Raw genomic sequence first — 27,795 nt, forward strand, 5'->3', positions numbered from 1 at the left:
AACAGGTTTCATACTTATTTTTGGTCATTTATTTTCTTCTTTTACATGTTAATATTATGACTAGCGTAATTTTAATTTATAGTTGTTAAACCCTTCTTTTAATTTGTTTTAAGACCTCGTTGACATTGCCTCTTCCCTAGCTAAATTTTTAATAAATAGTACAAAGTTTTTAAATTTCTTGTATACGCGCCGAGCGAGCCGCCACGATCGCCATCTTGCGGATTTCAGAAGAACAAATTGGTGGGAAAATGACCGCGTCTTTAAATGAAGCCATAGGGTTCTTGTGTAAGAATTATTACTGAAATTCCCCAGAAGGGGTGAAATTTAACCCATTTTCAAAGTTGTAGAATTCATTGCATTAAATGAAATGAATGAATTAACGCGCTTAAAGAGAAAAAGTAAGTTTCTAGACTTTATGTTATCTAAGCCCAACACCCAAATTAAATGTACACAACGCCTACGAGATGTATATAGGTACAGTTAACCTCAAAAATGTGTCTGTCTGGAAGCACTTGCAAGTTAATTTAATTAACTTACAATATAAACATATTTAATTTGAACAATTACATAGATGGTAATATCATAAACATGCAGAAGTTTCCATGATACACTGTCCAGAGGCTACGGTATTAACTTTGTTTGGTTTACAAATATCTTTTACGTTAAAAATGTGTTTAGTTTTTATTAGATTTTAGACTTTTCGACCAGTGGAATCCCTAAAATAATTTTGTAAACCTTGTAATGCTAAAAACGAGACGTATTTCATAATTGTAGCGCTCCCCATTTTTAAACTGCCAATCTACCATTCGCGAACTTCTCGCCAAGAGTTTTCAATTCAGTCCGCTAGAGGCATTGCGTGTAAGTATACCTCTCAATCCTCGGCGCGTATAGAACCGATTTTTAATACTAATCCCTCTATTCCCGATGAGTATACCATGGCTTATAGCACGATTTTAATTGAACAATCTGAGGCAAAATGATGCGTCATGTTCTTCACAGTAGGAACTTCTAAGTTATTTTCTAATATGCATCATCTTGAACCAGACTTTTCAGTTAAAAATCTTGCGTTAAAGGCCGACTTCCACCGAAAAGGGTTCTTACGAACTGAAGACCGTGCATCGATTCTTAACAATAGAGCGACCGTGCCAATTTTCGAGTCCCCACTGGGGCAAAATTTGGAGGGGTTCTTACGAACTGAAAACCATGCTATGCGGGTTCTTACGAACTGAAGATAAACAATAGAAAGTCTCTTAAATATTTTATTCCCGATTTTTGCGACCCTCTGAAGGAAAATATCTATTGTTTATCTTCAGTTCGTAAGAACCCCCGTATCAAGGTTTTCAGTTCGTAAGAACTCCTCAAAATTTTGTCCAGCGGGGATTTGAAAATCGGCACGGTCGCTCCATTGTTACTCTCGATGCACGGTTTTCAGTTCGTAAGAACCCTTTTCGATGGAAGTCGGCCTTTAAGACTTGGCACACGCATCGATAATAAGGTGCATTCGTCCGAAAATGTGCCCTACCGCGGCCCTACCTAAAATTTGACCCTGGCGACGGCCCTGGTTCGGTCGCCATATTGGAAAATGGCCGCCGTGAATGCTGGGTGCACTATATTTCACCATGTTGTTGGAAAATTATGAAAATCTATTGATATTATAATCAGAGCTGTGTGAACCTCATTGTAAAATATTGAAGCCATTCATGAGATAGTTTGGCAGCCATATTGTAAAATGGCCGCCGGGAATGTCATTTAGATACAGTATATTTTTCAAAAATTATGAAAATTGGTAAAAAAATTGTTGAAGACCGTCTAAACATCATACTTGAACATTGAAGACGTGCTGCTGATAGTTCGGGCGCCATCTTGGAAAATGACTGCGGGAAATGGCAAATATATTACCTATATATAATTTTTTTTTTATATTTCTTTATTGAGTATGAACGTGTTATACAACATAAAAATAACTATTTCTAAGTCTAAGTTATCGACCCCATCTTTGAAAATGGTCTCTGAAAGATAACTATCCCAAATTCTGAAGCACAGATGTTGATTAGGTAATATCGTTTAATATGGGGTTTATACATTCTAGAGTCGTTAAGGATTAGATTTAAGACATTTTTTGAACATTTCGTTCATATTTATCGTCATCCTGAAGATTTTTTTATTTTAACTAATACCTTGAAAATGACCGCACATTGCCGAGAAATCCAATCCCGATCGTCTACATTCACAGTTCTTTACACAAGATGTTCTGCAGACTGCAGGTACAAGCAGTAAGTGGTGTAAGTTTATCTGATGCAGGAAGGAGAGTGGTGTGAATGGGTCTTCGACTTCCGCGATCGCGAACCCATCCCCAGTGTTCGGGATTAAATCGTTTCCTAGCTATTGTTGACTTAATATTGTCATTAAAAACTCTCAACGTATTTGTAAGATGTTGATTATCTGTCATTACTTCAAACCCCGCCTTATCATAACCACATCCAGTTACAGCATGTAAATGAAAGAAATGATCTCTGAACTTTTTTTTTCTCAAATGTCTCGATTTGAGATTCTCTTCTTGGTGTGGTTTTGGTTTCAGATCGGAGTCAGATTTAAGAATGAAAACGTTCCAATTCGGGTGTGATAGTCTACCAACTTTTAATACTCAGTATCTTTAAGTGCGGAATCTGTGAATGTAGACGATCCGAATTAGTTTGCTCAGCAATGCGTGGGCATTGTCGCGGTACTAGCTGTGATGGAGCAGAGCAAAAGGGTTTGCCGTGGCTAAGGGGGCTCGAGTTCAGGGTGCCGGTTCGGGAGTTGCTTGTGTTCGCCCTTGGTTCAGACCGTTCCATGCCGACCCGTTCCCTAAAGGTTTTGCTCGGCCGCTTCGCCCCCCGCCCAGGTGTTGCCTTAATTGGCTTTTCCCGCAATTGGCAACCCTCTGAAGGTCCTGGATACATTGTATGGGCCGAATGACACTGCTGTGCTTGAAGGGAATTCCCCAGGCCCCTCGAGCCTTCAGCTGCATTAATCCTTCGCTGTCACCCACCACCCTCTGACTGGGCTCGCCGCTGACGGTGTTCAGCTTCTGTCACCTGCTCAAGTGGCGTTTGTCGGGACCGCTGGCCGATCTCGTGTGCCATGACGGCGGTTCCTCAGGTTCAATTTGGAATATGATAAGCGAAAAAATCCTCAGGCTGACGATGAATATGAACGAAATGTTAGAGATTTGTCTTAAATCTAATCTTTAACAACACTAGAATGTATAAACCCCATATTAAATTGTATTCCCATATGCAAAGAGTTGCAGCTTTGAATAACTTTTCTTTCTTTCAGAATTTAGGGTAATAATTTTCAGTGGCAATTTTTAAAGATGGCTTCGATAATTTCGACTTGGGGATGGCAATTTTTTGTGTTTATTACGTTAATGAAAATAAACTACTCAATATAGGAATTTCGAAAAGATTTATGTATTTGAAATATATTTAGCATTTCCAGCAGTCATTTTCCAAGATGGCGCCCAAACTATCAGTAGCACGTCTTCAATATTCAAGTATGATGTTTAGACGGTCTTCAACAATATATTTACCAATTTTCATATTTTTTTAAAAATAAACTGTCTAAATGAAATTCCTGGCGGCGATTTTCCAATATGGCGGCCAAACTATCCCATGAATGGCTACGATATTTTACAATGAGGTTCACACAGCTCTGATTACAATATCAGTAAATTTTCATAATTTTCTAACAACATGGTGAAATATAGTGCACCCAGCATTCACGGCGGCCATTTTCCAATATGGCAACCGAACTATCAAACTCAGAGCTGTAAAATTTTACTATGATGTTCAGGTGGTTACAATAATAATATGTACCAATTTTCATAATTTTGGAAGAAAAATGTGGAATCATTGAAGCTGGTATTCCCGACGGCCATTTTCCAAGATGGCGGCGAAAGCTCGCGCTCTACAGCAGGCGACTTTTAGTATATTTTTTGTTGGGTCAAAAATAACACATGTACCAATTTTCATCTTTATGTTCAAATATTCTAGGTCAAACCCTTAAAGTCCTGGGCTATTACGTTATATGGACACCAATTACCATACACCCGCTACAATGAACCTGATTTTTTTATCTCGCACCCAGTTAGAATAGGCTCTAGGCCTAGAACGTGAAATACGTTTTCCCAGACCACTTTATAACTTGTACTGTTTTGTAATTTATTTGAAACGTCACAAAATTAAATTAATTACCGAAATGTGGTATTAGTTACAAAAATTAAATAAAAAATGATTTTTTGCCTCTTGTAAGTGGCAAAGGGCGTCATGATTGACTAAAACGTTCCTAAATGGAAGCTTGTTACAAGCCAAATTTAAAGGCTGGTCGACCTCGAACTCCCAATCCAGTGGCCTTAAAGACGGCACCAGCTAAAGGTTCGTTCGCCAGTTGTTCGGGTGTCAAGTCTCTCTTGGCTGTTGTAATGTAAAGTTCGTCGTAATGAGGACCGCCAAACGTCACTGACGTCACCTTGCTAACTGGTAGGTAGATTGTCTGGAGGATTTCAGCTATCAAGAAAAAATACAGCAAAAACATGCAACTTTGAAACGTGCAACTCTTGCTAAGAAGCGCTTCCATTGTAATCCCTTTATTGGTGCTTCCCTTCACAATGATTCTAAATACTTGGGCTCCAACTCAATTAGGTCTCAAGAAGACGCGGGATTATTGAAGCAGTACTTACTGGTATCAGGGTCAATTCTGACAACTCTTCCGGCACCAAAGCAAGCGACCCATAACTTATTTTCTTCGTCGATGGTCATGCCATCAGGATGTCCGTAATCGTGGAAGGCAGAGTTCTCGTCGAAGTCGACCAACAAACGTTGATTGCCTTGAAACATTTTAAAATAAATACATATGACGCACACTGCGTGTTTCAAATGTCATGTCATTCTTACTAGCTTCTCCGTTAACGACGTCGTAATCGAATTGGTAAATTCTTCTCGGGTCGGAATCGATGAAGAACATCCTTCGGTTGTCCAACGTCCAAGTGATGCCATTCGAAACGGTCAGCTTCTCGGCGAAGCGTTGGTATTGAAAGTCAGTGTCGATACGATATAAGTAACCGGATTCCTTTACGTCTCCATTCAGTGTTCCTATCAATAAATTTTAGATTACAACAGAAATTATTATTAATGATTATAATAATTGCATTAAAAGTCGAAGAAGAACTAAAACCAGCTTGAAACCAGGGTTGGCACGCTGGTATCCAGTCCGGTTTTATCCACCTGGATTAAACCGGTTTAAACCACGATGAAAAATCCAGTGGATTTTTCAAAAAATATAATAATAGAGTAAAGCGCAGGCACCATAAAGTGAGATGGAAGGAAACGTTTGACCCACATGTCTTTACCTCTTTATTTCATCGAAATGGTCGATTCCCATACATTGTGGGTTAGTTTGACGCGCCCTCCTCCCACTGCCCCACCTGAAACTCGTGAGACTGAGTTGAATTTTTCGCAACGCTAAATTGTTGGGTCGGATCGCGCATCACAAAAAAGCATCCCCGGGCCCGACCCTGCCCTATTGAAGATCACATAAAAGCCTACCCGGGCTCAACCCTGCCCTATTGAAGGTAATAAAAATGTCTACCCGTGTAGACGATATGATAACCCTACCCGACCCGACCCGACCCGACCAGCAAAACATTTTAAGTAATTTTCTCACCCAATCCGATATGGGTCGGGTTGGATTGAAAAATCCCGATTTAATCAGGGGTCCTACTCATCTCTAAGGGAAATGTCTATAGTTTTATCAACTTTTATGTACAATAAAAATGATTCTCAATTAGACGGCCTAGCAGAAGTCAACTAGCGCACTAAATGTAAAAAAGAAGTGCTAAAATTAAGCACTAGAGAGTAGTTTAAAAAAAGCCAGATAAATCCAATAAAATCCGGTTTAAACCAGCAAAAAACCATACCAGTGGCTTTTTCAAGAAAATCCGGATTTTTGCCAACCCTGCTTGAAACCGCGTCCATCTTGAGAAATGGTGATCAGAAATGTAAAGAAAATTTTTTTGGAATAACTGCCTCGCGTTTAATCTGATTTCACTAATATCAGTAGGGGTTATCCCCTACTGATATTAGTGAAATCAGAAGTAGAATGACACTCTGCATACTCTTAATACTTTAGTTACGTAACATGATTCTTCCCAGGCTCAACCTTTTTGTTTGATCTACTTGTCATGAAACTTCAGATGCGCATCGCACCGTTTGGTGAATTCTATAACTTTTTGGTAATAAATACTCAGCAATCAACCCACAAACCTCGTCTTGACGGGGAACAAAAATTCAAATAGTTAAGCGCTATAGAGTAAGGATGAGGGAACTATTTATCGTGTTTTTGATTCGGTTTAGTAACCTTGGTCCAAATGTTGTGATGTTGGAAAGAATCATGTTACAATTACCCCGCTTAGTGGTATTACACTTATCTCGAAGAGAAGTATTATATACTACAGCTAATATTTAGTATACTAGTTTGATATATCATAAAGACGGGCTTATGACTTTTGGAGTTCAATTTGCCGACATTTTTTAAAAATGACACCCAAAAAGTAAAACAAAAAATGTCCCGACGGGCGGATGGACAACGCTGGACCTCTTTGACGCTAGTTAATAGTTTTGATCTTGAAATAATTTTAAAACGTTCGTATAATTTACTGTAGTCAATTTGAAAATTATTTTGGTAATTAAAATGACCACCTTAATCGTTAAGATTCTCGAATACATTTTTGACGCAAAATTATCATTTTCAAATTGACTTTGACAAATTTTATCAAAACTGAAGTTTGAAGAATTGAAAATATTAACAGATAGAAACAATTGGAACTGACCAGCCCACAATCTTCCGTAATAATCAACTTTGGCGTCGTTGAATCTGTTGCCCTCTACATCGGGATCGGGAATTACCAAGAGATTACTGGATCTGGTTCTCCATTCAAGTTCGCGGACTTCGTTTCCAACGCTGATGACCATTTTATTTGGATTTGTGGAATAGGGAATGACGAACGTCACCAGTTTCTCTAAAATGAGAAGGTATAAGTACTTATTATTTCTAGATAGTAGATAATTAGTTAGGCTTTAATAAAACACCCATTATTAAAAGTGAATCATCTTAATTGAAATTCAAGGACGGCATTAATCCATCTGGTTGAATGCACTATACTCTTACCCTCTTTCACTTCAATTAAAAACAATAGGAAAATATTTTAAGTTCATATACCTATAACCTTTCATTAATTTCGGTCTGAATTCCCCAAACGTTTCGTGGTTTTTAATAGGTACCTAGTTATTAAAATCCCATTTTGTAATGGGTATGTCTATATTTTATCCTAATTACAAGTGGGTTGCTAAATTAATACTTTCGCTTTCATCTCTTCACTGAATTTCTAGGAAGTAAATTTGATTTTAATTAAAGGTTGTGCGGACGTATACATGATATTTCACAAAAGGTTCGAAGAAATACTTTTCAAATCTATTATGTATTTTGTTTGTCAGTTCAATAACCGCGTCAATTTTGGATTGCTCATTAATTCTTTGAAAACTTTACTTTCGAAAAGGTCAAATCAACTTTTCACAATTCCAATTGCTATTTTACCAAACCAAAAAAAGGGAATGGTTGGACCTAACTACTATGAGCTTTCGATTTAGAGTCGCAAATCTTCAATGAAATTTTGAAAACTTTACTTTCGAAAAGGTCAAATCAACTTTTCACAATTCCAATTGCTATTTTACCAAATCAAAAAAAGGGGTGGTTGGAAATAACTACTATGAGTTTTCGATTTAGAGTCGCAAATCTTCAATGAAATTTTGCTCTAAGGGCCAGTATCATTTACAAATTATAATTGGAGTCTTTTACTGATGACCTATTAAATTTAAGACAATGCTAATCTAATGAAATTGCTACACTTTGAATGACGCGCTTGCAAAATAAAATACCTTAGTGTTGGCATGCGCTTAGAATAAATGTCAAATTGGCGCTAGAAAATTTTTCGGTGGATTTTATTTTTAACTCGCGCGTCATTTCATACAATTAGCAAGTCTTTCAGTTTCATACCTAAACTTAAACTTATGGCCCTTAGGGCAAAATGTGGAAGAACAGTCTTCAACTCAAAATCGCCCATAGAACCCGTTGTCCTTCGGCCCTCGTACCCTTTTTTTGAAACACACTGTATCTACTTTTAAAGAATCTTCGTAAAAACCCAGGGCTAGCTTTCTCCAGCTACTGATAAATCTACAGATATAATGGTATCTCTGTTCTTTTGATAGCATAACGGCAGAATACTCTCGTGTATATATTTTGGGCAAAGATACTTCTAGAGATAACGACTGCGTTGTGAGAATTTACAATAAATAACGGGGTTTAACGCTATAGTATATTCGTGCAATAAAAGAGAGGCGTTTTTAAACCTATTCGGAGCCAGTAGGCCAGCGAAGCTCTTCGGACTCTAGAGTTGGATTTGAAACGTTTCGGATCATAAATTATTTATCGAAGCAGAAAGGTTAAAAGAAGGATTTACAGGCGAATCTAACATTACCCTAGAGGCTAAAAGAGAGAGATGGAGAGAGAGAAATTTGATCCCCGGGCACCAAAAGATAGCTCGAGTAAACTTATCTCTATCATAAAGTAATAGATCAAAAATAGACCAAAGGATTTTAGACCTTGATAACGGAAGCTATCCCTATTGATTATCCTGCTCCATCTAATTTTTGTTTAAAATTACCTTTAAAACAAAGGTGATAATTACTCGGCAATATTAAATTTGTATGTCTGATTTGAGTGATTTCAGAATATGAAACTCATATTGTTTTCAATTTATTGTTCTGGTACGCTTTTAAAAATTTTCCCGGTAAATTTGTAGATCTAGTTTAGTTCGAGCTCGGATTTCAGTTTTCCATTTACTAAGCTCGACTCAAGGAGATCCCCTCGAAACTAATCTGCATAAGACAGATCAATAAGGATTGCTTGCTAAATCTGTCGAGACATTTTGGCGGGAAAGAATAACTAATGTTAGAGCAGCACCGAAAATGATGTGTACTATTATCAAAAGTATATAGATATAAAATCGAAAAGTTCACTTCATTAACAATTCCCTGCCTTAGGCGGTAGACGCCATGTAAACTGAGATTAAAACTAGCCTTCGCTCAACGGCTAACAAGAACTAATCAATCGGGGAAGAGCTTCTTGACGTCATGGTTTTATAGAAAATAGTACATGATGCTGACGATCCAAACCTTAGATTTTGGTACTAGAGCTAGCATATATGCTACTTAAGACCCTATTCACGGCTTGTTCTCTGTGCCAACGTCGGGAAGGTAGTCATACGCAGAGGGGGTCAACACTATTCTGGGATAAATTAGGGATTCTCATAACACAGCGCGAGCGAGTTTCTAAGAGGTGAACTTTTAGTTTTTTTTTCCATATACTTTTGCTATAATAGACCAATCCATTATTTACATGCTGAGAAACCAACATAAAGGGGAGGCCACCATGTCAGGTTATTTCCATCAGAACAATAGGCAAGGCCAGACTGAGTCCAAGTTCACTACAAGCGGGAGGCAAGCGAACTCGCTTTGCCTCAAGCTGTGCTTCTTGGCGCGAGGAAAATAACCTTAGACGACGGCCTCCACTCCTGTGTGTTTGCTTCTCCGGATGTATTAATGGAATGGTCTATTTCCATAGCTATTTTTGAGCGCTCTCCATCTTATTTTATGACGTAATAGATGAAATTGCGAGCGATCTCAGAGCAGGTAAATAGAACACGCTACCAGTTGCGAGAGAAGTTTTGATAAGTTTCGGGATTGAAGAAGAAACTCGGATATCTAAGCGTAAAAATGGCCCAATTTTAAATTTTAAATATTAAATAAGCGAGAAAGTTTTTTTCATTTTTCAAAAAACGGCGAAGACACCCACATCACCTATATGCACAAGGCACAGCGTATGTATAAGCAGGACGGTTAAGATTTTTCTAGCTCCAATTTCTCATTTTATAAACGTGAAAGATTGAGGAAAAGAACGATATATTTTCCTGGTTTTTTTTTCAAGCGCAATTGTTCAACCGCATTTTACAAAATTACCGAAGGAGGGCGATATTATACCCAACGTTAAACCCCATAGAAAAGAAAGTAGTCTTCGAACTAAACTTAGAACGTTCGAGAGAGAGAGTCCACGGAAAAAAGTTCTTTTGCACAATCAATTTCATACCTTAAAGTAAAGAATGATGAAGAAAAAAAAAAAATTCCGACCGAAACCAGATAAAAAATAATATTGTATTATAGAGTGGAGTTAGGATACAGGTCCTATCTAAAACTCGGCTCTACTCGACTCGACTCTATCCCTAGTTTTCGGGGAATTATAGAGACGGTAAAACCATCCACCAGAAGTGCATAACTTGGAAGAAGTTAACATCATTATTTCACAAGGTAATCATATATCGGAGGAGGGAGTGGTACTGAGAGAGGAAGAGCTACGTGGACGTCAATATTGGTAGTCTAAATTTCATTACCCGAGTTGACGACTTCCAATATGGTCACCAAAACCGAGGTAAGAGATAGGGTGTGACGTCACGAGAATGTCCGTGGTAGCAGACCATACGAAATCCCTATACCTATAACGTTGCCTCTGCACCTTCCATAATTTTTAAAATTTCGGTAGGGTCTAACTATTCAGTCGTCGCTCCATTTGTATACAAAGTATAAGGTAGTTCTCACAGAAACAAAATGGGAAAATATTTAAAAGAAATTCCGCAAGTCGGCAGCACTGGACACGCCCCTATCTAATTGCAATATATTTTGAGAGACGTTCATTGCGGCACACTGACTACCAACATTTCTCCATATTTATCTCTCTCTTGTAATTTCAAGTTTATAAAAGTTTTAGAAAGTCTCCCCATAAACTCATTAGTTACATTCCTCACAGATTAATAAATCAAACTTTAGCATCTTTAACGGGAAACACCAGATTATGGGCATCTTAACTATCTATATCGATTTTAAAGAAAAATATACTCCAAAAAATACGGGGGCCCCAAAAAAGCGCGTATATGTATATGTATTAAAGCGAGCGTAAAAAAGCAATATATTACCAAAATGAATCGTTTCGGTTTCTCCAGTTTGTGGATCCAAACGGCAGACATCGCCGACGAAGGCATCCACGTAGAGCAACGATTGGGACAAGGGGTCCCAAAAGGGGCCTTCTCCCAAATCCGAGAAACGGTTGGAAGCCACAGAGACGGACATTTGCGAAGTAGAACTATAGATGGTCTCCCTGTGGTAGGCGTGATTGTCGATTTCCCAATACTGGGGCGAACAGATAGATACGGTCACGGCTAGAGCTAGAGCCACAACCAAACTCGCTAGCAACGATTTGCAACCGATAACCGGCAAGGATCTTATCTTCGAAGACGTACTTGTAGAGGAACGATTCATGATGGATAGATCTATATGAAAAAATATACTCTTCTTTTTTTGGCCCGCGGAAGCGATAAGAAATATCTTTTTTTATCGAAAAACGCCTAAGCGGGAACTGCGAGCGAGTTCTTGCTTCTATAGTTAGGTTTAGAACCCAAGAGATGTTTTTCGAAAAATGTTACGGGCAGAACCGAGACCGCGAGGAGTGATGGTTCGACGGTTGGTTCCTACAAACTCAGTGGTTCAATCTAGGTGGGTCTCCTCTCTTTTATAGACGGAGTTCGTCCACTTTTATCGTGGCTTACCTTAAAGTCATACTTAAACGTATAAACAAATAATTCTTCGTATTGGCGTTTCTGTTACCAGAAACTCATTTTTAGACCCCTCGTGAAAATATCGAACATAGACAAATAGTTTTCCATCGAGGTTTTGCATGGAGTATAGATTTACTGAAGTAATAATTAATATGCATTAGAAGATCATTAAAATAAAGCTTGGTTTAGTAAAACATTACTCCAGGTGGCTAAAAAAATAACAAGCGACCACTCCTCGCGGTCTCGGTTCTGCCCGTAACATTTTTCGAAAAACTTCTCTTGGGTTCTAAGTTTGGGAGAGCAAAACTCTATCAAGACATACATTAAGAATGTAAGAGGTATCTTCTATACTATCCAATGGTATCAAGTACCATAGAGGATATACAGTAGAGGAATAGACACTTTAGCCTTAATAAAAACATAAGGGAAGATCTCGCCAAATTTGTACTATTCATTTCCTGTTTTTTTCCCCATTCATATCTTTATTGGTTGGAAAATGTCGTTCGCTTTGCTGGATATCCTCTATGAAGGCGGAGATTGATATTTAGACAAAGGTAACCACATGTCTACCAAGTCGCTCCAAAAAAATTAATGAGAACTGAATACAACTGTCTAATCCTCTAATGTATATCCTCTATGAAAGCGCTTGGACATACATCAACTAGAGTTCGAGTACATAAGGTTCAAAAATAACAAATATAAGCTAAATTTAGGACGTCAGAACATTTGCAATATCAAATAAAATGCATTAAGAATGTTAAATATAAAATAATGAGAGAGTAACTTTAAGAAATACGGAATGAGGGCCTTGGGACTTGGTAAGGAATTTAGTTGTTAAAGTTTATAGCTTGTACCTGTTTTCAGCTTATTTGTTGCAAGAGCGCAGCGCTTAAGTATCCGTTTAAAGCGAAGGGTCCTTGCCTCGAGTTGAAATAGCAAAAGGGGTAAGTTGTCAGGGTGGCGCTAACCAGTCTGGTGGTGGGAAAATTCTCAGGGAGTGACAGACGGACGAAATGTAAATGGACTACGCGGAATTCAAGGTAAGATAATTACAACCGCAGCGAACGTTACGCGAGGGAAGCGAACAAGCTGAAATTCGTTTACAAAATGAGATTAAATTGCACAAAACAATAATTGTTTTATCTATCAAGGGTACAATTTATCTATTTTTTAGATCCAATTAAGTGTCTTAAGCTCACCCTTCACGCTCAATTATTTGCGGAAAAAACGTGGGGTCTGTTGTTTTATTTACAAAGTTTAAAAGAACGTTTTCCAAACTAACATTTGTGCAAAGTTAAAAAATAATGCCGAAAATGTTTTTTTAGGAAATGGAACATCATTTGCGGTAAATTTTGGCCAATAAATGCGTAAAAACTGAACATATATACTGAATGAGTATTTTTATTGCTCATAATGTTATTCAAACAATTGGACAGTGTTTATAATTGAACCCGGTCTATGGACTCAACATCAACTTTTTATAGCGACAAAAATATGTATATTCAATACAATTGAATAAATCATGTGGAATTTAATCAATATATTTATCCTAGGGTTTTTTTCCTCGAAATATTCGACATTCAACATCATGATGGATTTTGATTTGCACAATTAGTGAAAAGTCTTGGGGATAGTCTACATGATGTTGAGTTTCATAAATGTCCCCCATTTAATTTGAGCAAAACACTGAGCGTGTAGAGGCCCCATCAAACATATTTTTCAGGAAGTCGCTTATGTGCTTTTGCTTTATGCATAGTCACAATTCGTTACCAAATTTGACCAAACTGCATGTTTGATATTACCATGAGTTTATAAGATATGTTCCACAAGTTTGTCACTGGTTACTGAGAGCTTGTCAAGAAGTGACGTATATGGAACGTCATAGATTCTCGTAAAGCGACGCCTTAAGGGCTTAATACAGACTAAGTAGGTAGATGGACTGCAAAGCCGAGTGTATTCAATTTTCGCGTCGTTCTCGAACTAGCTCTCAGCTAGTCTCTAGCATTATGAGGTATACTTATGGAACATATCTTATAAACTTATTATATTACTAGCATTAGGGACAGTTTTTAAAGTAGTTTGGTTCAGCTCCTCCAGGTTAAGAACGTTCTGTTCTAGACCCGTAACATTTCAGCTTTATGAATAACCCCTACTAATCTTAAGCATAGGTTTATTGAATTTGATAGTTTTAAAAATATTGATTTCTAAAAAGAGAAATTTCATGTTTATTGGCTAAAAAGGCGGGAAACTTTACCAGTCCCTTAAAAACAAGAGAAACTCTGGGTACTTTATCTTGTTAATATTAATTTGATATTTATTCTAATTAAACTTAATTAGGATTTTAAGGAAATTTGTAATTTTAGGATCAAAATTGTGGAGGAGATTATTACGGGTACTTTTCAAAAAGGTAGCAGATATATTAGAATAAAAAAAAACTGTTTCTAACATACCTTATGTTATTATTTACTTTGACACTACAGCTCCGTATTCCCATACGCTATAAATTTTCAATACGAAATTACCAAAGGTATTGATGGAGTGTTACGAATTAAGATAAAGAATGCATTTCTGCTTGTCTATATACGTATTTGTAGCACCTGTTGCACAATTACACTTTCAAGGATTAGAATCTAAACGTAAACTTGTCTAGGCATTAGCGAAATGTGGGTCATTTACGGAATTATTTTTATCATACTAGGTAATCCATGGCAGTCGCCATACCGGCACTATATAGTCATGTATTAAAAATAAGAAATTTTTCCAACTCCAGTAGATATTTTGACTTACACTCAGCTTTGCTTTACAGATAGTTTAGTATTATGCCATGACATATGATTATACGCATTTACGCAATTCCTAAAGTGTCATTGCAATAAATGTTCGTATTATTGCCTTCGAATATGAATTACACGTTCAAGTTCACGTCCTTCGTATGGTCTGAAGTTCAGACGCTGCTAACCAGAGGCAAGGTTCCTGAACTAGAGCGAGGATATATAGTCAAGGCAAAGGTCTATCTCCTCGTTGAAAATATACTTTGTCTAGATAGCATAATTATATCTACATATCAATTCTTCAATAGTCCTGACACCCATCTGTAATGTTAAACGAAACGTTCACACCTTTTAGGCTTATTTTCCCTTAGAAAAGCATGGTGTTTTGGTGTTTTACTCTGTGGAATGTAAGGATTACGCCTGAATATCAATACTAAACGTCCGGCCCAAACCGCTTTACAGGAAGCTGACGTTACTCTTATGTAGTACCTCACGGAATAATGTCCGTACCTTTCAACCTTACTAGTTCCCCAGATCACAGAGGATGTAGTGAAAGGAGAGTTGAACCAGTGTTTGAACGGCACAGTCGTTTGACTCGTTTCCGTTTCTCACGCGCACCTACTTCGGCTCAAAGCGGAGAAACCAGACGTCACGTGATCTGTGTAGAGGGAAATTCAAAAGGGTAAATAAGGAAAGACGGTTAGAGCAGTCCTCCTTTCCCTGTGTTGACCCGATTCAGTGGCGTCGCTAGGCCTTTTATGGGGGGCTATAGCCCCCCAAATTCCAAACTTAGCCTCTCCAAAATAATCCGTAAAACCTACCAAAATATTGCTGTTAGCAACCTAAAATTCTGTAGTAATATATAAAAAATTATAATGATAGATTCGTTAAGTTTCATCTCTGCAGAGATGAATTTCAATATCAAACAGTACAATTTTTAAGAAAAGAACTGAGGGAGACCAGTAAAATATTTCGTGTTCTTTCGAAGGGAGTCCCAATAGTGTGGACTAAAAGCTAACCAAAACTAAAAATAAACTTAAGACGAGTGAAAATCCTTCATAATCGGTTCCGTAGTCTTTATCAATAAAAGGTTGTATATCTTTAAAAAACGAATAATTTCACGTTAACACAAATCTACGGATAGTTTTTGAAGGTCTACACATTTTCCAATGAACCCATTATGCAATTTTTTTTTATTAAGTTCTTATAATAACTAGTTTGCCCAGATTTAGCCCCCCCCCCCAAATTTCAAACCCTAGCGACGCTACTGACCCGATTGCGCATGTGCAGAACTGCGGCACTGAAACTCTCCCAGTGTACCTTGAAGCAGGGCCGGAATTAAGAAAATTTTCTTATAGGACATGTTTCCAGTGACCCCCCCCCCTATTTGACTGAGAATTTATTGGACATTGCCACTGACGTGTGCATAAATAGTAACGCATCTTCATAGTCAAGCTATCAAAACTTCAGAAAATTTATTGGTCAAAATGTCCATTGACCGCCTTAGTTTTTTAAAAAGTTATGGGAAATTTTAAAATTTTATTGGACAATGACCAGTGTCCTGTGCTTAATTCCAGCCCTGCCTTGAAGACGCCCCTACCCTTCGGTAGGCGATTGTTAACTGCTGCCACGTAGCGCCATTGTATTTGTAAGAGAACAGAGGGGTCGTCCTTCACGATTCCGTAATGTTCAACCCAACCTAAACAGAGGCAACGTATGGGGTTGCCACTCATTTCCTCTCTCCTTCAAGCTACAGACGGGCTTTGCGGAAAATGTAACATGTCGCCTTGTCCCGACTTTCTACGTCAAATACTTTGAATATGCTTACTACATGGTTTAACGTTAAGGAACAAAATTACATTCACTTTTATGGGGTGCACTTTTTAATAAATTTTATAAAATTTACAAATAAAAATTTTGTAAATGTAATAACCGTGCAATCTTGGGGGGTAAAATTTTGTAGGGGATAGGCAATATTTAGAGGGAGGGGGCTAATTTATATTATATATATATTAGACAAGACAATTAAACATCATCTACAACCTTTTTGTCACGTGTGTATAAAAGTTTTTTTTCTTCGCTAGAAATTTATTTTCGCGTTCATCATTTTTTGTGGTTTCATAAATAAATTATTTTCATTTAAAAAGTTCAAGTTAGTTATAGAATTATGGTGTGTAGAGAGAATTGTTTTGTAAAATTGGTTATAGAATAAAATCCCACTTAACACAGGGATTCGTTTTGCGCAAGCGCACTTAAAGGGCAAGTATCATTTCAACCGCACTAAACCAATCCAATTTAACGAGATAGGGGTTTTCTCTTTAAAATAAAACAAGTTTCGGTTAAGATTTCAACAACACAGAATTTAAAACCCGGTCCATCCACGAAGCGATTCTGATAATCGAAATGAACGGGAATTATTTTAAAGGGTCAAACTAGGCTTAGCAATAACAATATGTATACTTTTAACCTTCTACTTCACAGGGAACTGACATCAACTTATCGTAGCGCAAAATTTCGGTTTGATATATCTAACACTCTAAAAGGTAAATTTTTTTAATTTTTGAAAACTAATTACTTTATTTATACGTACTAAGTAATAGACATGTTTATGGCGTATTCAAAATTTTTGTGATTTAAATCACACTTGCCCTTTAATAAAACAGAAAATAAGTAATTTTTGTCAGTTGTAGAAATATTTTACTTTAATTTAAGTTTGTAGTCTTTTAAAGGCTTGGCATTTGCAACCGGGAAATTGTCCAAGCCGCTAAAAGACTGTATTTGTCATTGGATCACGGAGGGTTATATTTCACGACTAGTGTAACAATTTCCGAATCATATCTGTTTCAGAACTACTTTTTTTGAGGAGCGGAGGAATTGGGCTTAACAAGTGTCTAAAATTACTCATCCGAATTTTTTCTACGAACAGTTAAACCTACGGGTTTATTTTCTTGTAACTATAACGACAAATTTATATTATTTTAAATTTGATTATTGTAGAGATTTTGATACCAAATTATTTAACATGTCATATCACCTGACATGTTTGAGATTTTCTGAGGTAAGTTTTCAAATAATTGCTGTAAAGTTACTATCAGATTCGGATCAAACAGTCGAAGCTTGGAGGAGAGAGTGTGATGTAGTAGTTCTTAGTGGGTCATGTGTCGGCAATGAACGTATCCCAGAGCAGGAAGTTCAAGCGCTCTACTTTTGAGTAAGTGCAGCCGCGTAGCGCCATTTTTGCAAACTGTTTTCCTATTTATTTATTTTTATTTCTCGTGTGAGAACTAGCTTCTATTTTTAAGATACAGGGGGCATCCTTGACACTACCAAAACGCCGAGGTCGCTGATGGTGGGGTACATGAGACTTCGTTTCAGGTATAGAGATTTCTACTCCATCCCACTCTCTGCTTCAAGGTCGAAGGCTTCCTGATAAACGGTGTATGCGCGGAAGTTAGTTGAAGACGCCGAAAACAAAAGTAAAGACTCAAGAAGTTGTCTGCTACTTGCAGTTGTCTGTTATTGGCAGACGCCATAATGTAAATTTCTTGGGCCCCCCCTCAAGACAGCCCTACACGCGTCCCGGGCCCCTAGATCGAGGCGCGGGCCCGGGGGAAACTGACCGCATTGCCCCACTCTCTAGACGGTCCTTGTTACAGAATCCGATAGTTCCTCTACAGCTTTGGATAAGCAAGGTTCATCTATAATGGTTAGGGAGGTTGACTTAAAATCTGAAACTGTATTTTTCGACCTTGGAAGTTGCTTTTATGAAAAAGGTACTCCTAAGGCTTAATTCTAGTGTAGTAGTAATGTATAATTTAGCAACTCAACCTTTATGGGTAAACCTTTTCATAATTTACGTCCTTTGATTATTTGAAAGTTCCTAATTACTAGTCAATTTCAATTTGGTCAAGCTGAAGTAAATTATTTTCTTTCATTAAGCTTGCGTCGATAACTCGTTAACTTATAATTATTTGAAATTAATTACTTATAATGGCGTACTTATTAATTTGCAAATATTTTTTGCTACATTCCTTAATTAAATTATAATTTTTGTTAGAAAAGAAAGCTGCCTCGTATTGTCATTTAATTAATTGGGCATCATCACCGGCATTCGTTGCTTTTCCTTCAGGATTAATGTCATCTTGTTTCCTTTTATGGTCTTTGACGAAACGCGGCTCGGAAACAAGAGTTCACAATTCAGTAGAACGTTTTGACGACGTAAGCCATACACTTCGTCGCGGTAAAGAACAATTCCAACAGAAGAGAAGAGAGAGTATATGCAGCTGTAGATATGACTTGTCGTTTTTCTTTCTTGAAAGAATCCAGGAGGATCAGACAGTCGCGCTTTAACACGTGAAGTATTTTGAAATCCGAAACCACAGACCAATATCACCCTTCCGTTTTTCCCGTAAGTTTACTCATGTATGAAAAAACTATATGGTGTAACAAACATACAATATCGCTTTTCCAAATGTACTATTACCAACCAACGCTCATCACCAACGTGTTTATCGGTTTACTTCGACTCAATTGTTAGCTAGGCCTAGTACTTTATTCTTTACGAGGTTGGTTAGTAATTTTGCCGCTGTAATTTTCTACCTTATATTTTGGTTTGATATTGAATACTACAAGCTGTAGGTTTCGAACATTTCACGCTGGTCAGAGAATACGGATTTTCTCTTAATTTCAAGAGGATTTCATAAGCATATCTGACCCCCAATCTTTACTTTCCCATTGTATATTTTCGAATATAATAGTAATTGAATTAAAATTTCTTTTCAAAGTTTATATGAAAGGAAGTTCGCACTCACACCCCATTTAATAGGAAACATGGTCGATCATAATTTGGTATAGGTTAGTAAGTAGATCAATCCACCAACTAACCAATTTAGTTGGATTTACTCGCACTTTGTACCAAATATTGACCTATTATCTTTGTGAGGCCAATTGTTAATCAGCCACTCACCATTTCTCGCGTCATAGCGTTTGTTCAATATATAACCAATAGAGAGAGAGAGAGAGATAAATACGAGGGGGTAAGACTTGGCGCCCTGCATAGTTCAAAAGGGTCCTATTGATCGCGTAGTTACACCGTGGTCTCTCTGACGGGCAGGTTACTTGGCGGACTAACCGATCGCGAGTCTTGGGTTCGACTCGCGTGAGCCCTCTGCTAGACGTTGTGACTTTGCATGACCGCGGCGCTGGCGGGGTGATGACGATTGTGACCGTTGACAGTCGCCGTTTGGGTCTCGTTGGCTCCTCTCAAGTTTTGCCCGTTGACTGTGACGTTGGCGTAAATGGGTTGACTTTGGAGCGCTGACGCCGATGGCGGAGGGTTGGCGCTGAATGTTACCAACCCGTTGGGGTTATGCCTAATGGCGCCGTTGTTGTGTAGGTTGTTGTTACCGTGTTCGGCTTCCAGGCTTAGCTGAGCGTAGGACATGACTGTGGCGGAATCTTTGTCCTCGGCTCTGTGGTTTACTTCGACGTTTTCGGTGTTTTTCACCGCTTTACCTTTCCTGTATATACGTCAAGAAATAAGGAATGTTGACTATTATCTGATATATCTAGTAAAAATGTCGTCTATAAAACGCCTGATAAAATATAGCCCCGGAAATGCGAGAAGATGGAACAAATGATTTTTACTTCCCGTATTTAATCATCGATTTTCGTCAGTGTCGTATTTCTAATAGAACGAACGTTGTTTTTTCTCTCGTATAGCTATGCCTTTTTTGTGCTTGGTAATAGGAAGCACACGCGTGTCTTCAATTCCAGTATATGTAGCGAGTGGGGCGGCCGTCCCAAGGGGTGATTATTACGAGTTGTCGTGCCAGCGACAAAGATTATTGATTCGGATATATTTAACTAAGCTTATGGTCTATTCTAATCGCGTGGGGACCAATTACCCATTTGTTTGGATACCCTTCTCGTGTAAGGCCATTGTTAGCGCCAACAATATAAGCGTTTCTAAGTAATCGCACGCTCAACGTTATCCGCGGGTTAGTAGAAAATACTCGAGGAGGTTACTTCGCCCATACGTCGATAGATGAAAATTCAGGCAGCGTAATTAAGGAACTAGTTTTTGCCCAGATCAAATAAGAAGCTTATCCAAGCGCCATTTTCCCATTTTATTAAGCTTGGTGATAAAGCGAAAGACACGACTAAATTACTTACGCTCTCATGCAAAGGACTGCTACAGTGATAATCAAAATAAGTAGGACTCCGGCTCCAACCGCGATAGCGATTCCTGTAATTAAAGATAAGTGTACAGTCTTAACTTAAACTTCTTGGATGGAATTACAAGTAGAGTTTCGTACAGGAAGCACGAGTGATCGCACTTACCATAAGTTTATAAAGTTATGACTTACCTATCGTTTTAGACATTTCGAAACCAGCTTCTCCCGTTTGCAAATCGTTTTCTGTAATGACCATAAACAATAACAAACTTAATCAGTATCAATTGCTTAGCTCTATTGAAACCTCCACACTGGAACGTCAAACCTCTACACAAGACACTGTGAAATCTATTGAGTGGGTGCTAGCCCTACTTTTTACCTATAAAACGATACTGTATGGTATGGGTAAAGGAACTACAGAGCGCGAGAAATAAGGTATTCGAAGAATAAAACATTGTAATTATTATATAAAGACTACACCCTTCTCTTATTGACACTTTAATGTTGTAGTGTCACAATTTCATAACTTTGGTGTTATAAGTAATACATAGATCTTATATAATTTAATACCAGGTTTGAGTGAGAGCGACTAGTTCTCTATAAATCCCATTCAGACATAGAAACTTAATGATAGATTATAATTTATGCTAGCCCTACGTTTTACCAGGAGTACATTATAACCCCCCTTCGGGGGGGGGGGGGTTATGTACTCCTGGTTTTACCAATTACCATGAACGAAATAGTTCACTATTTTTATCCCCTCTACCACTCCCTTTTCAGAGTTATATAACACTTGGTTTTATATGAGAGTCAGGGGAATGCTTTCAGTATGTCATATATTTACATCTTTCCTTTCAAAAAATGCTAAATACAAGTGATTACAACAATAAAGACTAGAGAAAATATTCATAAATGGTTCATAAGTTACCTGCGTCCAATCCGGACGTTTTGAGGGGCAGATCGGTGCACTTTGGAGGATCACCACTCCACTCTCCCGAAGCTTGACACGTCCTGATGGAGTCTCCTACCATGGTGTAGTCTGGCAAACATTGGTACTCGACCACGCTGTTGTAAGTAGTGGTTGCGTTAGAGAGAAAGGCTCTGCCATTGGGGATTACGTCCGGTTTGTCGCAATCCACAACTAAAGGCAAAACGAAATTTAAATGCAAGTGGATTAAATATTCATAGGTGAGAAAGTAGTGCAGTGTTTCCCAAGTTTACGAAGTTGCGTCACATTTATGCCATATAAAGCATATACATGTCATTATTTTTAATTTTTTGTCATTATTTTTAATTTTTTGTCATTATTTTTAATTTTTATGTCATTATTTTTAATTTTTTATATTTGGATTTCAGAGAATTATATTTGGCTTTGCCATATGTTTTTGGAAATATGATTTTATAGTCTTTGTTAAACAAGGTCACTTGACGACTTTCTAGAAATTATTTGTAGGCCACAATACTCGAAACGTAAATGATGATCTTAAAATCTCACGATCCAGGGTTTGGGAAACACTGCATGATGTAGTGTTTGTCAAGTATAGTAATGTCTTACGATCGCAAAACGGTGTCTCTCCGCTCCATTTTCCATTCCCTCTGCAAGTCCGAGCTGCTGTTCCTTGCAGTATGTATCCAAATTCGCAAGCATAAGTGATGATTCCACCGACGGTGAATTCGTGTCCTTCAACCATGGATTTTTCGTCCTTTGTCTCCGGGACTCCGCACGACACAACGGAACATTTGGGTTCCCAACCACTCCAAGTGCCATTCTCCAAGCACAAACGTCTAGGGGGTCCATCCAATTGAAAGTTGATGTCGCATTTGTACTCGACGGAACTACCGTAATGTGACGTATTAGTGGATAGCAACCAATGACCACGATCGATGGCCATCGGAAATCCACAGTCAATGTCTAGAGAGGAAATGGTTAAAAAAGTCCGTTATAAATTGAAGGATAAACCGAAAGGTTTTGTTTAAAGCCTGGTTTTCACTCCATGTGATGTCGCAAATTAAATTTTGCACTTGAAAAAAAAAATCTAAAGAGGGTATAAAATGGCCCGAATAGATGACGAGAGAAGATATAAGTGGAGCTTTTACTTCTTCCCAGGTTCTTTTTTCCTATATATTTCCCAGGTTCTTTTTTTCCTATATATTTCCCAGGTTCTTTTTTTCCTATATATTTCCCAGGTTCTTTTTTCCTATATATTTCCCTGAGTTTTCCAGATTTTTTCCTATATATTTCCCAGAGTTTTCCAGGGTTTTTACCTATATATTTCCCCGAGTTTTCCAGGTTTTTCCCATGTATTTCCTAGACACAAGCTAGGCAATACTCTGGCAACGCGGGATCCAAAAAAAATATTTTATCTGCCCCAATAGAATGAAGTAATAACAACGGAAGTAGTTTTATATGGTTGAGCAAACTTACTCAAACCTCACAAATTTCCCCTGAATTTTTACTAAAAATTCTAAATTTCCCCGAGTTTTTGTCAAATATTTATTTCCCTGAGTTTTTGTTAAATATTTATTTCCCATAGTTTTTTGTCAAATATTTATTTCCCAGAGTTTTTGTCAAATATTTATTTCCCCGAGTTTTTGTCAAATATTTATTTCCCTGAGTTTTTGTCAAATATTTATTTCCCTGAGTTTTCCAGGTTTGTACGAACCCTGATAGTTGAAATAGGACACGTTTCAAGATACTTACAGACACAAGTAGGCGGTTTTCCGCTCCACAGTCCGTTATTGTCGCAAGTCCTAAGAGATTCACCCTTGACTTGATGTCCTTGAACACAACGATACTGGACAGTGGAACCGATCTTGAAGGAGTCAGCTGAGCTGCGATCATTTCCGCCGTATACTACAGTGGCGTTTTTAGGAACTTCCGGAGGAACGCATCGGATTTCTAAATAATAACAAAAGCATTACCCAACAGTGGAGAATACGCCTTAAAACGTTAAAAGTACACTTAAAGCGTTAACCGAATCTCAATTTTGTTGAATATTTCGCAAAATACGTAGCAAAAATAATTCAAAAGCTTTTTGATAATGACAAATTTAGAAATGCGTCAAGGAACTGTGAGAAAGATCGTTTCTAAAAACCAAAATTGAGTAAACCTTAGAAACTATAAGCGGTTTTTTCGATCCTGACATAAGCGAATCATCCTATCTAAGTATCCATCTCAAACTGTTTGATGGAACTTCTCCTGCCCCTTTCCGTTCACATCAGCGCTTCCAAGAGATTCTTCTTTCCTTGGCTCGTATCTAACTGATATACATATATTTGGGTGGCCTGGTGAAATTTTCAGTTTAGGCTCTCTATTTTTATCGTGGGTTTTCCTCCCGCTAGCTTCGACCTGTGTTTCTTACGTATCACCAGAAGTATGCAATACTTCTCTTCGAAACCGGAGTAATTGTAACATGGTTCTTCCCAATATCAAAAAATTTGGAGCAAACTGAATAACATACGCAATAAATAATTCCCTCATCGCGCTTGTGGATTTTGTCCCACGTCAAGACGAGGTTTGTGCGTTGATTGCTGAGGAATTAGTACCAAACAGTTATAGAATTCACCCTACGGCGCTATGCCCATCTGAAATTTTATGAGCGGGAGAGCAAACAGAAAGGGTGAGCTTTGGAAGAATCACGTTACATAACTAAAGTATTAAGAGTGTCATCCTTCTTCTATTATCCCGTTCTGCTATCACGGGCTACTTTTCCACCCCTTATGCTACTGAATAACAACGGGTCAAAAGACGAACCAGTTTTTTACCATGGTTTTTTAAGCAATGTATATACGATTTTGGGGGAGAATATTACAGAACGAAAACCTTGTCGGTAATCAATTCTCGTGTTTCATACAAAGAGTACACTAAAGGAAGCCTTCACGGCGGTAGGGTCTCATAAATTGCAGAGGGACAGACTAGCCCTCTATAGATCCCTTTCAGACAAAGAAACTAAAAAGCAGATCATAAATTTATGATCATGTTAATTTCAGGTCTTAAAAGACGCGAAGAACATTTTTAAATCGCGCAGGACGTTTAAGTATGTCTCTGAAGGTTAGCGAGTGTCAAATTATCGCGTTACCTTCGCATTTGGAAGAAGATCCACTCCACCTGCCTTCGGGCAAGCAATGTCGATGAGCGTTTCCGACGAGCCGGTAGCCGGGAGTGCAGGCGTAACGCATGACGCTACCCAAATGGGTCGTGTGATTTAAATATTGAACCTCTCCCTTCAAGATGATGGATACTCTGCCGCAATCCACGTCTGCGTTCGTCCATCAGAGAAAGAGGGAGAGACGAAAATATTCAAGCAAATCAGATGCAAATATAAAGTTTATTCGTGTCAAGGGGCTAGCTAGTCAATACCGCTTTAGAAAAGACTGGTAAGAACACTTTATACACACACGCCTTTCAATTCAATGATGGATATCGTTTATCAGATATCCACAAATTGAAGAGACCGAATTTTGCATTAAACTGATTCAGTCTATAATAAGGTCTTTCTATAGTATATAGAGTTTTTCTAAGCATGCAACTGACTAAACCATCGTCGCTCTTCTCATGAAAAACTAAATGAACCCAACAATTAATGCTGTTTTCCATTGGCTTTTTGAAAGGAGTACCTTTCTTGGGTGATAATTTAAGGTGCCATGAAAGAGCATTAAATTAAGCTTGGTTTCTTAAAATATTTCTCCACGGTGGTAAAAACTTGTGGTAAATGGAAAACGTCATAAGTTATCAGTTTCCAGCTATTTTTCTTTTGTTCAATTTGAGTGTTTTTAAAAGAATTTTGGTCTAATCGAATTAAGGCCTAACATAAGCAAATAATCCCGTTTAAGTATCCATCTGAAAGTCTTTGGTGGAACTTTACGGTAAATGGAGCAATCAATATTTAAAGAGATATAACTACAATGTAATGTTATTTGGAGCAAATTTTCATTCTCACTCGCCTCCATGGAAAATGCTAATGACTAAAAAATATAAAGAGAGAATTTAAACTCACATCGACAGAAAGGGGGTTGGCCCGACCAATTTCCGTGGATGGTACAAGTCCGGTTGACATCTCCGCTACTCATTAAATGACCCGGTTCACAGCGATATTCGACCCGAGAGTGGACAGTCGTCGACTCGGCTACCACGTACGAACCCGGAGGCGTGTCGGGATCGCCACAATCAATCACTGACCGAGTAAAAATCACGCAAAGACAAAAAATAAAACAAGAGAAAAAAAATTAGATTACGTATAAGCAGTGGTGATGGCATAGAGATTATTTATAAGGAGTAAAAGGTAGTAGCATGGGTAAAAGCAGGTACTGATTTTATTGGCTTTTATCCACTGATGTTAAATAATTTTAAGGGATAAGACTGCAACCTGAGGTAAGGATTAGGTTAGGTTTAGGGTTAGGGTTAGGTTATGTTTAGGTAAGTCTTAGGGTTAGGTTATGTTTAGGTAAGTCTTAGGGTTAGGTTATGTTTAGGTAAGTCTTAGGGTTAGGTTATGTTTAGGTAAGTCTTAGGGTTAGGTTATGTTTAGGTAAGTCTTAGGGTTAGGTTATGTTTAGGTAAGTCTTAGGGTTAGGTTATGTTTAGGTAAGTCTTAGGGTTAGGTTATGTTTAGGTAAGTCTTAGGGTTAGGTTATGTTTAGGTAAGTCTTAGGGTTAGGTTATGTTTAGGTAAGTCTTAGGGTTAGGTTATGTTTAGGTAAGTCTTAGGGTTAGGTTATCTTTAGGTAAGTCTTAGGGTTAGGTTATGTTTAGGTAAGTCTTAGGGTTAGGTTATGTTTAGGTAAGTCTTAGGGTTAGGTTATGTTTAGGTAAGTCTTAGGGTTAGGTTATGTTTAGGTAAGTCTTAGGGTTAGGTTATGTTTAGGTAAGTCTTAGGGTTAGGTTATGTTTAGGTAAGTCTTAGGGTTAGGTTATCTTTAGGTAAGTCTTAGGGTTAGGTTATGTTTAGGTAAGTCTTAGGGTTAGGTTATGTTTAGGTAAGTCTTAGGGTTAGGTTATGTTTAGGGTTAGGTTATATTTAGGTGAGACTTAGGGTTAGGTTATGTTTAGGCAAGGATTACGTTAGGTTTAGGGTTAGATATACGTTAGGTTTAGATTTAGGGTTACGTTAGGTTTAGGTTTAGGGTTACGTTAGGCTTAGGTTTACGTTAGGTTTAGGTTTAGGGTTACGTTAGGTTTAGGTTTAGGGTTACGTTAGGTTTAGGTTTAGGGTTACGTTAGGTTTAGGTTTAGGGTTACGTTAGGTTTAGGTTTAGGGTTACGTTAGGTTTAGGTTTAGGGTTACGTTAGGTTTAGGTTTAGGGTTACGTAAGGTTTAGTTTTAGGTAAGGGCTTGGATGGTTTTAGATAAGGGTTAGGATGGTTTTAGATAAGGGTTAGGATGGTTTTAGATAAGGGTTAGGATGGTTTTAGATAAGGGTTAGGATGGTTTTAGATAAGGGTTAGGATGGTTTTAGATAAGGGTTAGGATTGTTTTAGGTAACTGTTAGGTTATGTTTAGTGTAGGTTGAGGTTTTGTTTTAGGAAAGGGTTAGGTTATGTTTAGTGTAGGGTGAGGTTTTGTTTAAGGTAAGGGTTAGGTTATGTTTAGTGTAGGGTGAGGTTTTGTTTTAGGTTAGGGTGAGGCTATGTTTAGGTTCGGTTAGGTTATGTTTAGTGTAGGGTGAGGTTTTGTTTTAGGTTAGGGTGAGGCTATGTTTAGGTTCGGTTACGTTAGGTTGAATGGGGATCAGGTTGCAAAAAGCACACATTACTGTGCCGATAAAATTGGATAATTGGACTACAAGCTACTCTTTTCTAATAATCTCTATGTTTTTGCGGTTTGGGATCGGCGAAACTTGATCCGAAATCAATGAATTTATCCCTTAGAGAAAGAATATATCTTTTGTGGTGTATGTATTACGTTTGCAAACAGGGTTCTTGGCACTCCATAGTCCTCCGGCTTGACACTCTCGTTCCTTCTCACCGACCAGGGTGTAATTTTCGTGACATTCATAGGATACTCGACTTTGGTAGAAAGTGTTACCGTCCATCAGTTTGAAAGCGCCGTTTGATATCTTGGGCGGTTCGTCGCAGTTCACAACTTTTCGA

The 27,795-nt window shown here is 37.9% G+C and overlaps 2 protein-coding genes and 1 long non-coding RNA gene across 10 annotated transcripts in view; 1 reads left to right on the forward strand and 2 right to left on the reverse strand.

Moving 5' to 3' along the window:
- Positions 1–4,177: 4,177 nt before the first annotated feature.
- Positions 4,178–11,462, reverse strand: LOC149717091 (regucalcin-like). Its single transcript, XM_089835281.1, has 5 exons — positions 11,120–11,462; positions 6,869–7,057; positions 4,935–5,132; positions 4,721–4,867; positions 4,178–4,547 (listed from the first exon to the last, which is right to left on the reverse strand). Exons 1-5 carry the CDS (start codon positions 11,460–11,462, stop codon positions 4,342–4,344), a joined length of 1,083 nt encoding a protein of 360 aa, XP_089691407.1. The 3' UTR covers positions 4,178–4,341.
- On the forward strand, positions 9,152–18,796 carry LOC149717092 (uncharacterized). 8 transcript variants are annotated; one of them, XR_016365796.1, is made up of 8 exons: positions 9,152–10,245; positions 10,314–12,798; positions 12,933–12,992; positions 13,084–14,041; positions 14,122–14,165; positions 14,239–14,285; positions 14,353–14,456; positions 14,565–18,796. It is a non-coding gene; the product is annotated as an uncharacterized LOC149717092 (long non-coding RNA). The 8 variants fall into 8 exon arrangements; XR_016365805.1 differs by having other exon boundaries at positions 13,084–13,254; positions 13,312–14,041; positions 14,239–14,456; XR_016365807.1 differs by having other exon boundaries at positions 10,314–12,089; positions 12,623–12,798; positions 14,239–14,456.
- LOC149717093 (P-selectin-like) overlaps positions 16,392–27,795 on the reverse strand; it is a 197,057-nt gene continuing 185,653 nt past the window's right edge. Inside the window, exons 12-20 of the mRNA XM_089835267.1 lie at positions 27,608–27,787; positions 25,703–25,879; positions 24,785–24,964; positions 23,407–23,604; positions 22,261–22,617; positions 21,634–21,846; positions 20,898–20,948; positions 20,704–20,776; positions 16,392–20,048 (exon numbers count right to left, since the gene is read on the reverse strand). Of these exons, the coding sequence (XP_089691393.1) occupies positions 19,700–20,048; positions 20,704–20,776; positions 20,898–20,948; positions 21,634–21,846; positions 22,261–22,617; positions 23,407–23,604; positions 24,785–24,964; positions 25,703–25,879; positions 27,608–27,787 (1,778 nt within the window). The 3' untranslated portion in view covers positions 16,392–19,699. The remainder of the gene's footprint in view (positions 20,049–20,703; positions 20,777–20,897; positions 20,949–21,633; positions 21,847–22,260; positions 22,618–23,406; positions 23,605–24,784; positions 24,965–25,702; positions 25,880–27,607; positions 27,788–27,795) is intronic.

This window comes from Phalangium opilio, unplaced genomic scaffold, assembly GCF_054372755.1.
Source record: "Phalangium opilio isolate 3A_F unplaced genomic scaffold, DU_Popi_V2 ptg000003l_1, whole genome shotgun sequence".
In the NCBI taxonomy this organism is placed as follows: domain Eukaryota; kingdom Metazoa; phylum Arthropoda; class Arachnida; order Opiliones; family Phalangiidae; genus Phalangium; species Phalangium opilio.